The sequence below is a fragment of the Myotis brandtii genome, unplaced genomic scaffold (assembly GCF_000412655.1).
Source record: "Myotis brandtii unplaced genomic scaffold, ASM41265v1 scaffold182, whole genome shotgun sequence".
NCBI classification, from domain to species: Eukaryota; Metazoa; Chordata; class Mammalia; order Chiroptera; family Vespertilionidae; genus Myotis; species Myotis brandtii.
Window position 1 is genome coordinate 1,599,658 of NW_005356751.1, and position 12,584 is coordinate 1,612,241.

The 12,584-nt window shown below is 45.6% G+C and overlaps 1 protein-coding gene across 3 annotated transcripts in view; it reads left to right on the forward strand.

The window, feature by feature from the left end:
- The first annotated feature begins 301 nt into the window (after positions 1 to 301).
- The window catches only part of LYSMD2 (LysM, putative peptidoglycan-binding, domain containing 2), a 15,013-nt gene continuing 2,730 nt past the window's right edge, over positions 302 to 12,584 (forward strand). The window contains exons 1-2 of one of the 3 annotated variants that reach the window (XM_005863930.2): positions 302 to 377; positions 11,473 to 11,804. In XM_005863930.2, the coding sequence (XP_005863992.1) occupies positions 11,473 to 11,804 (332 nt within the window). In that variant the 5' untranslated portion in view covers positions 302 to 377. Of the gene's footprint in view, positions 378 to 3,130; positions 3,152 to 7,597; positions 7,609 to 11,472; positions 11,805 to 12,584 lie in introns of those variants that run through there. The other 2 variants (XM_014537793.1, XM_005863929.2) reach the window with 2 other exon arrangements.

Consider the following 12,584-nt stretch of genomic DNA (forward strand, 5'->3'; position numbering starts at 1 on the left):
CGGTAGCCAGAGGGGCGGGCCAGGTCGGTGCATCGAGTTCCCGGTGCCCTGCCCAGACTCGGACCAGATCTGTCGCGTGAGGCAGGCCAAAGAGGACTGGGTTTTGGCATCACCCGGAGCTACGTTCAACCGATTTCCAGTTCTGTTCATATCACCACCTATATACTTACTCATAGCCAAACTGACGTGTGGACGTGGGCAGGGAATTTTGTGTCAACATGCACTGTGATGAGCCAGGAATAGTAGTTGTTCCCGCAGGATGTTCTGGTTCGATCGATTATGCTTCTTTATTTAGAAGTGAAATGACACCCCCGGGCTCACTGGCAACTGTGAACGTGACACCTGTCGCTAGGCAGCAGCCAAGAACGGTGGTCTAGGTGAGCTGGAGAGCTGTGTTTATTAGAAATTTATAAGTGTGTGTGCCTTGGGCATATTGCGTTACACCTCTGGGAAGAACATGGAAACCTGAGGGAACATATTGTTTCATTAAAATTACTTATAATTAACTCTGAGCTGTGTGATGGCCTTTGTGCATTTGAGTTCTGTATCAGTTTTCAGTGTTCTTTCCTGAAGCACCTTAGACAGCGAGGGGAAGAAAGGTGATCTTATCTATATCTGTCTCTTAAAGTGAAACTCTTTCTGGCCCTTCACCAGTGATAGAGACTGAGTAATGTGCATTTTGCACATGCAGGTTGGTATATGTTTTCCTAGCAGGTCCTTCTATCATTTAAACATTTTGAGAGCAGGGATCTTGCTGTGCAGGCGTGCACTGACATCATGCCATGGATAGTCCCATTCTTCCTTCTTGGGAGTTTCTAAAGGTGAGCTTAGAGCTACAGTTCTTATGTGCATTAGTGAGAACTGGTTTGGGTCAAAGCCAGAGGAAAGCAGAGTTGGCAAATAACAGTAGCTCTCTTTTGCTGAATGTCTGCTGTGTGCCAGGCATTGCATTTGTCCTGTTCCATCTTGTTTGATTTTCCAAATAAGCCTTGAGATAGGTGTAATTAATCTCCTTTATACAGATGAGAAGATGGATGAGGGGTAAGGATGTTTTCCAAGTATGCTTATTCAAGGAGACCAGCTTGAACCCGCACAGTGATAAAGCATTTGCTTTTCCTCTAGATATTACTTCCAATTTCCATCCATATGTTTATCCTAGACTTACCAAGAGCTCTCTTAGCATCTTGGTTGCTGAAGAAGGAAAGTCTTGTTGTCTGGTCTCTGTGGGTCATACCTACTAGGCCAGGGGGACTGCACCTGAGAACCCATGGTATCCAGAGAAATGGTATCTCCCTGGCCACTGCCCACATCAGTCCCTCTGTAACCACAGCCCTCCATGGTTTCCCTTGACTTGCTTAGAGCTTCGAAACATCTGCTCACTGCAGGTCTCCACCTTCGACCAAATGCCTTCTAACCCCTGTTTTGCACTAATATAAATCCTGTTACTCATAACCTTATCACCGCTTTCTGTTAGTGTAAATCAGATTTTTCATTAGTTTTAGAAAGACAATTTTAAGATGTTAAGCTGAAGTATAATGAATTGGGAACTACATAGTCTATGGCCATAATAGTCTATTACAGGATTTCTCCACTGCAGCACTATTGATATTATAGACTGGATAATTCTTTGTTTGGGTCAGGGGGGCGGGAGGATTGTCCATGCATTGTAGGATGTTTAGCAGCATCTTTGACCTCTGCCTATACGTGCTGGTAGAAGCCCCACCCCCATTCAGACATGGACAAATGTTCCCTGGGGAGAAACTCACTCTTGGTTGAGAACCACTGGTTTATTACATATATATCATTTACTTTGGGCCATGAACTATACAGCTGATGATGTTTTTAGAGGCTCTTCTGCTAGTTATGTAGAACCAATAAAAGCATGAATCCTGTAACAGTAAAGTGATATCCTTGCTTTAATTAAAATCTGCAGATATTAACTGGATTTACTTATTGTAAATTAAGATTTTTCAGTGGAAGCTAAAAAGGTAGAAAGGTTTTCTTCTTTCCATGACTGAGCAGAAAGAATTTGAGTAAGTTTCTAATATTGACTACCAGGATCATCAATATATTTAAGCTATTGTTTAAAGCAGTAGGTAATGCAATGTTGGAGATTTAGAGACCCAAAGCAGTGCACCTGGAAATTAAGAGTGAGTCCAGGCAAACTTAGACTTGAACATCCCATGTTTGCCAAGAGCAGAGCACAGCTCTGCAATCTTACTTAGCGGAGCAGGAACTCTGAGGGAAGCCTTTCTGCTGATAACAGCTCCCCCGCCACCCGGCTGGGAGTCCAAGCTGGACCTCAGTCCCTCGGTGGTAAAAGATATTTTAGGTAGAAAGAGGTTCTCAGAGCACATACTCTGACAAGGAGTGAAGATGGAGACCTGGTTGCTAGTCCTGGGTTACTAGGGGAACAACCTGGAAACTGGCTATCTGAAGTAGAACACAGTCAATGGCTAGTAGCAATGTACCAGTATATCCCATGATGTGGAGACAGATGTGTTCCTCAAACTTCCTGCATAGGAGAATGCCTTGGGACAGGGTACAAATAAAAGATTCTAGCTGACCTTGAACTTACTGGATCAGATTATCCAGAAAAGGGACCCAGGAATCTTCATGTTTTTTTATGCACAGCTTCTTTGCTTGTTCCCAAAGCACTGTCCCTTCTTGGGGCTTTTGCACTTGCTGTTCCATCTGTCTGGAACATTCTTTTCTTGAGAGCTGCATGCAGGGACCTGTTCATGGGTGTGTGGCCTGTGCAGTCATACAGGGCCTCATGCTTAGAAGAGCCTTATGCTTACAAGAGCCCTGCACTTGGTTTAATGCTCGCTATTGCCATCTTGAAATTTTTAATAATTTGTGAACAAGCGCCCCACACTTGCACTTTTCACTGAGCCCTACAAATCATGTAGCTACTCGCTCCTTCACTGCCTTCAAGTCTTTGCTTAAATATCTCCTCCAGGAGGCCTTCCTGACTACTCTCTGTCAACTTGCAGCCCTCTTCCCCTTCCTGCCCTGCTTTTGCAAACAGTATTTATCATTCATCTAATTTTTCTTTTCTTTTTTTCCAGTTCTATCTTTCTGGTGATACATTAGTGAATAAATAAATATCCATGCCCTCATGGAGGTTATATTTTAGTCAGTGGAGACAGTAAGTAAACAAAATATGTTATATGTCAGGTATTGATAAGCAAAATGAAAACAGTTAAGCAGGGAAAGGATATAGGTGGCTGCAATATAAAATTAGTATGGTCATGAAGACCTCACTGCGAAGGAGGTGATGGAGGGAGCCATGCAGATATCTGCGAAGAACATTCCAGGCAAAAGAAACAGCGAGTGGTGCAAAGGCCCCGAAGTGGGAACATAATTGACAAGTTTGGATCATTGTAAGAACTTAGGGCCATTGTAAGAACTTAGGGCCATTGTAAGAACTTAGGGCCATTGTAAGAACTTAGGGCCATTGTAAGAACTTAGGGCCAAGCATTGGCGGAGATTGAACAGAAGAGTCTCATGATCTTACTTATGCATTAAAAGGGTCACTCTGGCTGCTGCTTTGAGACTAGGCAGGCAGGGGTGCTTTTTCCCCCCCTCTGAATGAGTTGGGAAGCATTGGCGGAGTTTGAACAGAAGAGTTTCATGATCTCACTTATGCATTAAAAGGATCACTCTGGCTGCTGCTTTGAGACTAGGCAGGCAGGGGGTGGCGGGGGTTGGTGAGGGTAATGGAGGTGGTGGGGTGAGTGCCAAGGCAGGGAGACCAGAGAGGATGGAGGCTTTGCAATAATGTAGGTCAGAGCATAGTAGCTTGAACCAAAGCAGTACAGAGGAAGTGGTGAAAATGATTGGGTTCTAGGTGATTTGTTGACATGCTATACATTTTCTGCTTACTAGTTTACTGTTTCATTTGAGTATCTCTTCCATAGAGATGGACCATGGGATTCAGGAAGCTTCTCTATAGGAAATAAGAATGTGGACGTTTGAGAACCTGGCCAGGTCTGACACCCGATGGACTTCAGTTCTTCTGCCAGTGACTTAGGAAATATCTGATTGATTGATTGATTGATTGATTGATTTCAGAGAGGAAGGGAGAGGGAGATAGAGATAGAAACATCAATGATGAGAGATAATCATTGATCAACTGCCTCCTGCACGCCCCCTACTGGGGATCGAGCCTGCAACCTGAGCATGTGCCCTTGACTGGAATCGAACCCGGGACCCTCCAGTCCACAGGCCGACGTGTAATCCACTGAGCCAAACCAGCTGGGGCGACTTAGGAAATATCTTAATGACTCTTTCCACCATCCCTTTTAGTCATTCATAGATATTAATAACTGACATTCATTATTTTTTGAGCTACTTTTATTGAGCCTGGTTTGTTTGAGGCTCTGTGCTAGTATGCTGGGGCTACAAGATAACATATGCTGCCCTCTTTTTAAAAAAATATGTTTTAATTGATTTTTAGAGAGAGAAGAAGGGAGAGCAATAGAGAGAGAGAAACATCATCAATCGGCTGCCTCCTACAGGCCCCCTACTAGGGATTGTGTCTGAAACCCTGGCACGTGCCCTGACCAGGAATCGAACCATGACCTCTTGGTTCCTAGGTTGATGCTCAACCACTGAGCCACACTGGCTGGGCATGCTGTCCTCTTTTTATGCATAGTGAGTTTATCAGCTATTGCTTTCCATCAGCCTCTAGCTATGTGAGATGCCAGGTTGCTTGTGTGATTTATTTCTGTATATTCTGTGTCTAGCCTGAGTCTGGCACACGGTGGGCCCTCCACATATGGGTGGGTTTCATTCACAGGAAAGCCTGACTGGTATGAAGTCACTAGCCCTGGAGTTGAGCAGACCCTTAAAGCTGGGGCCCAGCCTGAATGAGGGGTGCAGCCTGCTTGACTTGAATTGTGAAGTTTGATTTGAGGCTAGCTCTCCAACCTGCAGAAAGATTACTGCTGCAGCTGGTACTTGGTGCTTCTTTCCTCCCCTGTCCCCAGCATTGGGTCTTTATATTGAGTTAAATATACTAGTAGATTTAGATGAGAGTATCTTTACCAGAGCAAGAGGTATTAAGAAAGCGGGTCTGGGAAACTGAAACTCTTTGAGCTGAGTTGAGAAATTATTAAAGGTCAGATCTCAGCCATGAACTTGCTTGGGCTGGAATTTCCCTGGCTACTCTTACCTCCATTGAGACAGTAAGGCCCCTGCCTAACCTAGTAACTAGATTTAGCTATGGCTCTTGCGGTGACCCTACTCTTCTTAGTGGGACGCAAGCCTCTGGAGGAAAGTTATCAGCTTCAGGCAGCCACTGTGAACTCTTCATTTGAAACCTGCAAAAAACGTTCAGAGAACAGAATAGAAACTGAAAGTGGGTAGGAGGCAGGGAGGGGGGTGTTATTTGCATAAACCCTTTTCTTCATCTCTTTGCTTTCCCTTGGCAACATGCCTGTGCTGTCCCTTCTCCAGAGGCCACATTGCCCTCAGTTACTCTCATTACCAGCGTTTCTCTTTCCCTTCCAATGAGCTGCTAAGCCCAGTCACTTAACACTTCCCCTAGCAAGAAGTCGCCTTGCTGAGAAAAGGTGAAAAAGTGAACTAATTGTCATTTTAGGGGGAACAAGTGTTAGGAGTTAGAAATGTAAGTGTGTGTAAATCTTTCCGGTTTAGCCCCTGCTGTTGGAAATTGTTGACGCTTGCTGGTCAGAGAAAGAGAACCATAAATAAATAGTGCCACTTGTAGTGAGAGGTATGGTAAAGTAACCTTTAATACTTTGGGGTTTTAATAGATTCTCATGTATTCTTTTTTTTTTAACAGCTTTATTGAGGAATAATATACATAGCACAAAAGTCACCCATCCTAAGTGTACAATTCAAGGACTTTTAGTAAATTTACAGAGTTGTGCAACCACCACCAGAATCCAATTTTAGAACAGTTCCATCACCCTGGAGGGATCCCTGTGCCCATTGCCCTTACTCCCTGTTCCCTTCTCCAGCCTTAGGCAACCACAAATCTACTTTCTAACCTATAGATTTGCCTTTCCTGGAAATCCTATGTAATAAAAGCCTAATATGCAGATTGTCCCCTCTACTGGGAGTTCGACCGGGAGTTCGACCAGGAGTTTGACCAGGGGATGGGGCTGGCAGGTGGCCGAGGGAAGGGAGGCCCCACTGGCCGGCAGCTGCTAGGAACCCTACCCTTGCATGAATTTTGTGCACTGGGCCTCTAGTTTCATATAAATGGAGTGTCATATGTTCTGAGATAGTGTGGAAAAGAAATAAATCTTTTCCCCCATTAGCACATGGCAGTGGAAGAGTCTGGTTGCCACCAAAACCTAGAACTTAACAGGGGACGTTGGGGTGGGGTGAATACAGCACTTACTAGAAAATGATCTAGAGAGAATCCTATAATAGGTAAGTCTTTTCTGTAAAATGGTAATGAAATGAGAACTGTATATACATGAAAATATTCTGCAAGTCACACAGTGTTATGTCAATGTTAGTTATTATGTACTAGAGGGCTGGTGCATGAAATTCGTTCACGGGTAGGGTCCCTAGTCCTGGCCAGTGATCAGGGCTGATTGGGGCCTTCCTTCCCCAGCTGCTGGCTGCTGGCCAGGGCCTTCCTTTGGTCTGCGCCACCCCCTGGTGGTCAGCGCATGTCATAGCCAGTGGTCGAACACCTGGTAGGTGGAACCTCTGAGGGGACAATTTGCATATTAGCCTTTTATTATATAGGATACTTAAATATCTTTAGAAGGGTGTGTTTTTTAAAAAATATGTTTTTATTGATTTTAGAGAGAGGAAGGGAGAGGAAGAAAGAGAGAGAAACATCATTGATGAGAGTGAATTATTGATCGGCTCCCCTCCTGCACACCCCACACTGGGGATCAAGCCCGCAACCCGGGCATGTACCCTCACCGGTTATTGAACCGTGACCTCCTTGTTCAGAGGTTGACACTCAATCATTGAGTCATATGGGCCGGGCAAGGGTGTGTCATTTTTAAAGAATGGAGAGTGTTAACCTAAAAATAAAAGGCCTTGTAAAATGAGAGGCAACATGCATTTATTGAGATAAAAAAGGATAACTATTTGGGAAACATTAATTCAATCAGAAGCTAAAATAATACTCCAATTAGGAGACAAAGGCATTTGTGAGAATGGGAAGGGGAACAATTATATCAACAGAAGCAAGACATTTTCATTGGTGCAGGTAACATAGTGATATTAATTCTAAACAATGTTTTAATTTTTTTGTCCAGTAGTCATAATAACTGCTTTCTTATTATCTTTGCAAACAGTGTTTTGGGAAGCAATGTTGCTTTAGGCTCAATCCAAAGGTTATTTTGCCCTGTTTTGAACATTCCAAGGTTTGAGCATAAGACATGCAAAGCAGTTCAGCTGGTATGGCAGCTCCAGCTCCGTTTTATTTATTTTTAGTTATTTAAAAAAATTTTTGTTAATCCTCACCAAAGGATATTTTTCCATTGATTTTTAGGGAGAGTAGAAGAGAGAAAGACAGAGAGAAACATCCATGTGAGAGAAACACATCGATTGATTACCTTCTGCATGAGCCCTGGCCAGGGCCTGGGCAGGGAGAAGCTTGCAACCAAGGTTTGTGCCCTTGACCGGAATCGACCTGGGACCCTTTGGTCCACAGGCCGACGCTCTATCCACTGAGCCAAACTGGTTAGGGCGCCAGCTCCATTTTAAAGTGGTTCCATTTATATTATTACTGTTAAAGAGGAAGGAAAACATTATGAAATTTGCATTCACTGTTAGGCAGGCAGCCTGATGACGCTGGCCAGAGTTGCCTTTGGGGAGAGTTCTTGGCCATGCTCGGCAGCTGCCCTCGAGCTACCTTTTGTGGGGGAAGTTCTGTGATTCCCCCCATAATAAATTCACCTTTAGAGAAGGCATTTACAGGAGTCATTCTAAATAAATTGTTAAGGTGTTGATGGCACTTGATCTACCTAATTTCATTGTGGTTGACCTTGTGGCCACCCTGTTAGCTCTTAATTATTCTGTAATCTGTATCTTAGTGACTAGACAGTAAACTTGGTTGAGTCATACTATTCAATCCTGACTAGAAAAGAGTTTTGAAATGAAAGCATTGGATTGCTATCCTTCTCCCTTACTCATTTGCCCCCAAGAAACAGAGGGTAGCTCTGGGTCACCTGGAAAAGGTCACACTTTCTATTCTCAGCATTCATTGGGTATTAGAAAATGTTAAACAGGTAAGATTGAGATAGCTGTAGAGTTTTCCAGGTCTTCCATGGATTGGATCATGACGCTTCTTCATTTTATGTGAGGTGAAATTCCCAGAACATTAGGCCCATCTAGGCTCAGATAGAAGTATGAAATACTCCTAAAACATCACTGCATTGTTTGGGATTATTTAGTCTCTTGTCGGTGCTACTGCAGTTTCCTCCATAACTGGGCTTCCCTGATTCCACTGATGCTAATCCATTTTCCACAAAGTGATCTTTAACTGTAATCAAATAATTTCTGTCATTCCCTTCCTTCACCGTATAATGGCTTCCCATCACTGATAACTTTTAAAATAAAACCCAAATGCCTTACCTTGGCACCCACAGGCTATGAAAGAGTTTGAGGTTTTAGAAACCTGTATTAAATTCTCACTTCTTCATCTGCCAGTTGGATTATGACTCCATGGGACATAACCTCTATGAACTTTGTAACCTTTATTAGTAAAGGGGAGATTCAAATACTCTATAGGGCATAAAAAAATGAGACACTGTATGTAAAGTACTCTCTCCCTCCTCTCCTTACCTGTCCCACTTCTGCCCATTCTTCAAGGTCCATTTAAAGTCAAAAGAATCAATATCAGAACCCCATCTTCTCTGTGAGGCCTTTCTGAATGACCACAGTCCTGGCCTACACCATTCTTCCAAATTCTCATCATACTTATCTCTGTGCCACCTCCTGCATCCATTATGTGACCAAATACAATTCAAGAGACACAGGAAGCACTAAAATAACACATAATCTTACCTAATAATAGACAAACATGCAAATTGACTGTACCTTTGCTACGCCCACCAGCCAATTGGATGAGTATGCAAATTAACCAAACAAAGATGGCAGTTAATTTGCATACATAGGCGCCCAGCGGCGATCGGAGCCTGCAATCAGAGCTGAGAGGTCCCCTGCCCAGGCCTAACACCTTGAGGAGTTAGGCCTGGGCAGGGGCTGAGCGGGCGATGGCGGGGAGCAGGAGCAGAGCCTGTGATGGTGGGGAGCTAGGGGTCCCCTGCCCAGGCCTAACGCCTCGACCACAGGTGTTAGGCCTGGGCAGGGGTGGAGCTGGTGATCGCGGGGAGTTGGGTGTCTTCTGCCCAGGCCTAACGCCTTGGCCAGAGGCGTTAAGCTTGGGCAGGGGCGAAGCCAGCGATCGCGGGGAGCAGGGGCAGAGTTGGGGGTCCCCTGCCCAGGCCTAATGCCTCGGCCACATGCTTTAGGCCTGGGCAGGGGGGGAGCCAGCGATCACTGGGAGCAGGGGTGGAGCCAGCGATGGCAGGGAGCTGGGGGTCCCCTGCCCAGGCCTAATGACTTGGCCAGAGGCGTTAGGCCTGGGCAGGGGCAGAGCAGGAGATTGTGGGAGCTGGGGGTCCTCTGCCCAGGCCTAATGACTCGGCCAGAGGCGTTAGGCCTTGGCAGGGGCAAAGCGGGCGATTGGGGGGCAGGGGCGAGCAGCAATTGGTGTGAACTACAGAGGAAACACCTTTTCTGACTGCTCATTGGCTAAGCTCCCTGTATGCCACTGGTAATATTCTTAGTAACTTGGGTAATAAGAATCCAATAAGGTGATCTAGGGTTTTTTACCTCACTCCTGGAGAAAAAAAGGAAGGTCAGCTGCTGGAGGGCTAAGAAATGTCATATCCTGCCCTAGCTGGTTTTGCTCAGTGGATAATGCCTCGGCCTGCCCACCGCAGGGTCTGGGTTCAATTCTGACCTAGGTTGCAGGCTCCTCCCTGACACGGGCCCAGGTCAGGGCTGATGCAGGAGGCAACCAATCAAAGTGTTCCTCTCACTTTGATGTTTCTCTCTGTCTTTCCCTTTCTCTTCCACATTCTCTAAAAATCAATGGGAACATATCCTCAGGTGAGGATAAAGAAAGAAAGAAAGAAATGCCATATCCTATGAAAGACACATCTTGAAAATGCCTAAAGAAAGTTGTCATTTTTTCATGGTGAAGGGACTGGAGTCCGTGTTGATAAAAACACCTTGGTGGCTGCGGTGACTGGCAGTGGCTGCAGCAGCGGGGTGATGGGGCTGGTGCCTTCCCCTGATCAGCCCAGTTGCCTCCCACAAAGGGAGGCCAGACTGCAGCTTAGGCCTGTTCCCCAAGGGGAGCAGGGAGCAGGGAGTAGGACATTCCCTGAGGGCTCCCAGTATGTGATAGAGGGCAGGCTGGGCTGAGGGACCCCCCCTCCAGTGCACAAATTTTTGTGCACCGGGCCTCTAGTCCTATGTAATAAAACCCTAATATGTAAATCGACCAAATGGCAGAACCACCAGTCTCTATGATGTGCACTGACCACCAGGGGGCAGACGCTCAATGCAGGAGCTGCCCACTGGTGGTCAATGTGCTCCCACAGGGGGAGCGCTGCTCAGCCAGAAGCTGGGCTCACAGCTGGTGAGTAAAAAGGTGGTGGCAGGAGCCTCTCCCGCCTCCATGGCAGGGCTATGGACCCCTCAGGGAGCGGGCCTAACCTGGCAGTCAGACATCCCCTGAGGGGTCTTGGACTGTAAGAGGGCGCAGGCCGGGCTGAGGGACCCACCCGTGCACAAATGTTGTGCACCAGGCCTCTAGTAGATCATAAAAAATCAGATAATAGAAATGTTAAAATAAGAATGGAATTTATTAAATAAGTGCTGAAAATTCTGTATTTTTTAACTTCAGGGATTTAAAACTGCTTGGTAAAAGCTGCCTTGTAGGGCAATTCATATAGTGGGGGGAAATTAGTCTTTTCAGCTTTAAAATTGAGAGACAGAATTTCCTGACATCTCTTGAAATAACTGCGGGTATCTGGGGAGGTCGCAAAGCCTGAATTAAGAGTCTCAAGCCCAGATAAAGCATTGTACACATTTTGCTCATGGATACTTTTGTTTTACTTTTTAAAAAAACATTTTTATTAATTTCAGAGAGGAAGGGAGAGGGAGAGAGAGATAGAAACATCAATGATGAGAGGGAATCATTGATCGGCTGCCTCCTGCACACCCCCTACTGGGGATTGAGCTCACAACTCACGCATTTGCCCTTGACTAGAATCGAACCCAGGACCCTTCAGTCCACAGGCTGATGCTCTATCCACTGAGCCAAACCAGCTAGGGCTATTTTACTTTTTAAATTTTATTTTTATTTTATGGATATCTTTAGTTCTGTGTTGCATAATAAGCCATATTTCTGGGTTTATTTATATGTAACTCTGTGTTTCCTTTTTTATATTTTAGATGGAACAGATTAAAAGGGCAAATAAACTGTTTACCAATGATTGCATATTTCTGAAGAAAACTTTGAACATCCCAGTTATTTCAGAGAAGCCTTTGCTGTTTAATGGACTTAACTCAATTGATTCTCCAGAAAGTGAAACTGTCCATGGCCTTTTTTCTCACGAAGAAGGGCTGGTCGCAGTTGTGGAAGACCCATCTTCTCCCAGTCCTCTGGCATCTCCTGTTCAGCCAGTGCCGCCCGAGGAAGTGTCAGCCAGAGATTTCCTGCAGAGACTCGACTTGCAGATTAAGTTATCAACACAGGCAGCCAGGAAACTAAAAGAAGAGAGCAGGTAAAAATATGCTGGTAAAATGTCAGAGACTGAATAAATTACTCTTAAGATGTTTACACTTGGTAAATTTTTATTTTTTTGCTTTAAAAATCTATGTTTTAATTCCAGAAAGGCATTTTTAATATATGAAAGATAAACAGAGTCATTGTATTCTGTATAAGGCTTGATCTGTTGTAATGCATTGTCTCTGTGAGTTATTATAAAAACTAGAGGCCCGGTGCACGAAATTCATGCATGGGGACTGCCCTCTCGCAGTCCGGCAGGAGCCTTCGGGGGATGTCCACTTGCCGGCTTACGACCCCCCTAAGGGAGCAGGCCTAAGCCATCAGTTGGACATCCCTCTCACAGGCCAGGACTCCTCGCTCCTTACCGTCCGCCTGCTCACTGCTCTTACTGCTCAGCTCGCTGCTCCTTAGTGCTGCCGTGGAGGCAGAAGAGGCTCCCGCCACCACCGCTGCGCTCGCTAGTTGTGAGCCTGGCTTTTGGCTGAGGGGCGCTCCCCTTGTGGGAGTGCATTGACCCGCAGGGGGCAGCTCCTGCATTGAGTGTCTGCCTTCTGGTGGTCAGTGCATATCATAGCAACCGACCGGTCGTTCTGCCATAAGGGTTGCTTAGGCTTTTATTATATAGACTAGAGGCCTGGTGCACAAAAATTTGTGCACTGGAGGGGGGGGGTCCCTCAGCCCGGCCTGTGCCCTCTCGCAGTCTGGGACCCCTTGGGGGATGTCCACCTGCTGGCTTAGGCCCGCTCCCTGGGGGATTGGGCCTAAGCCGGCAGTC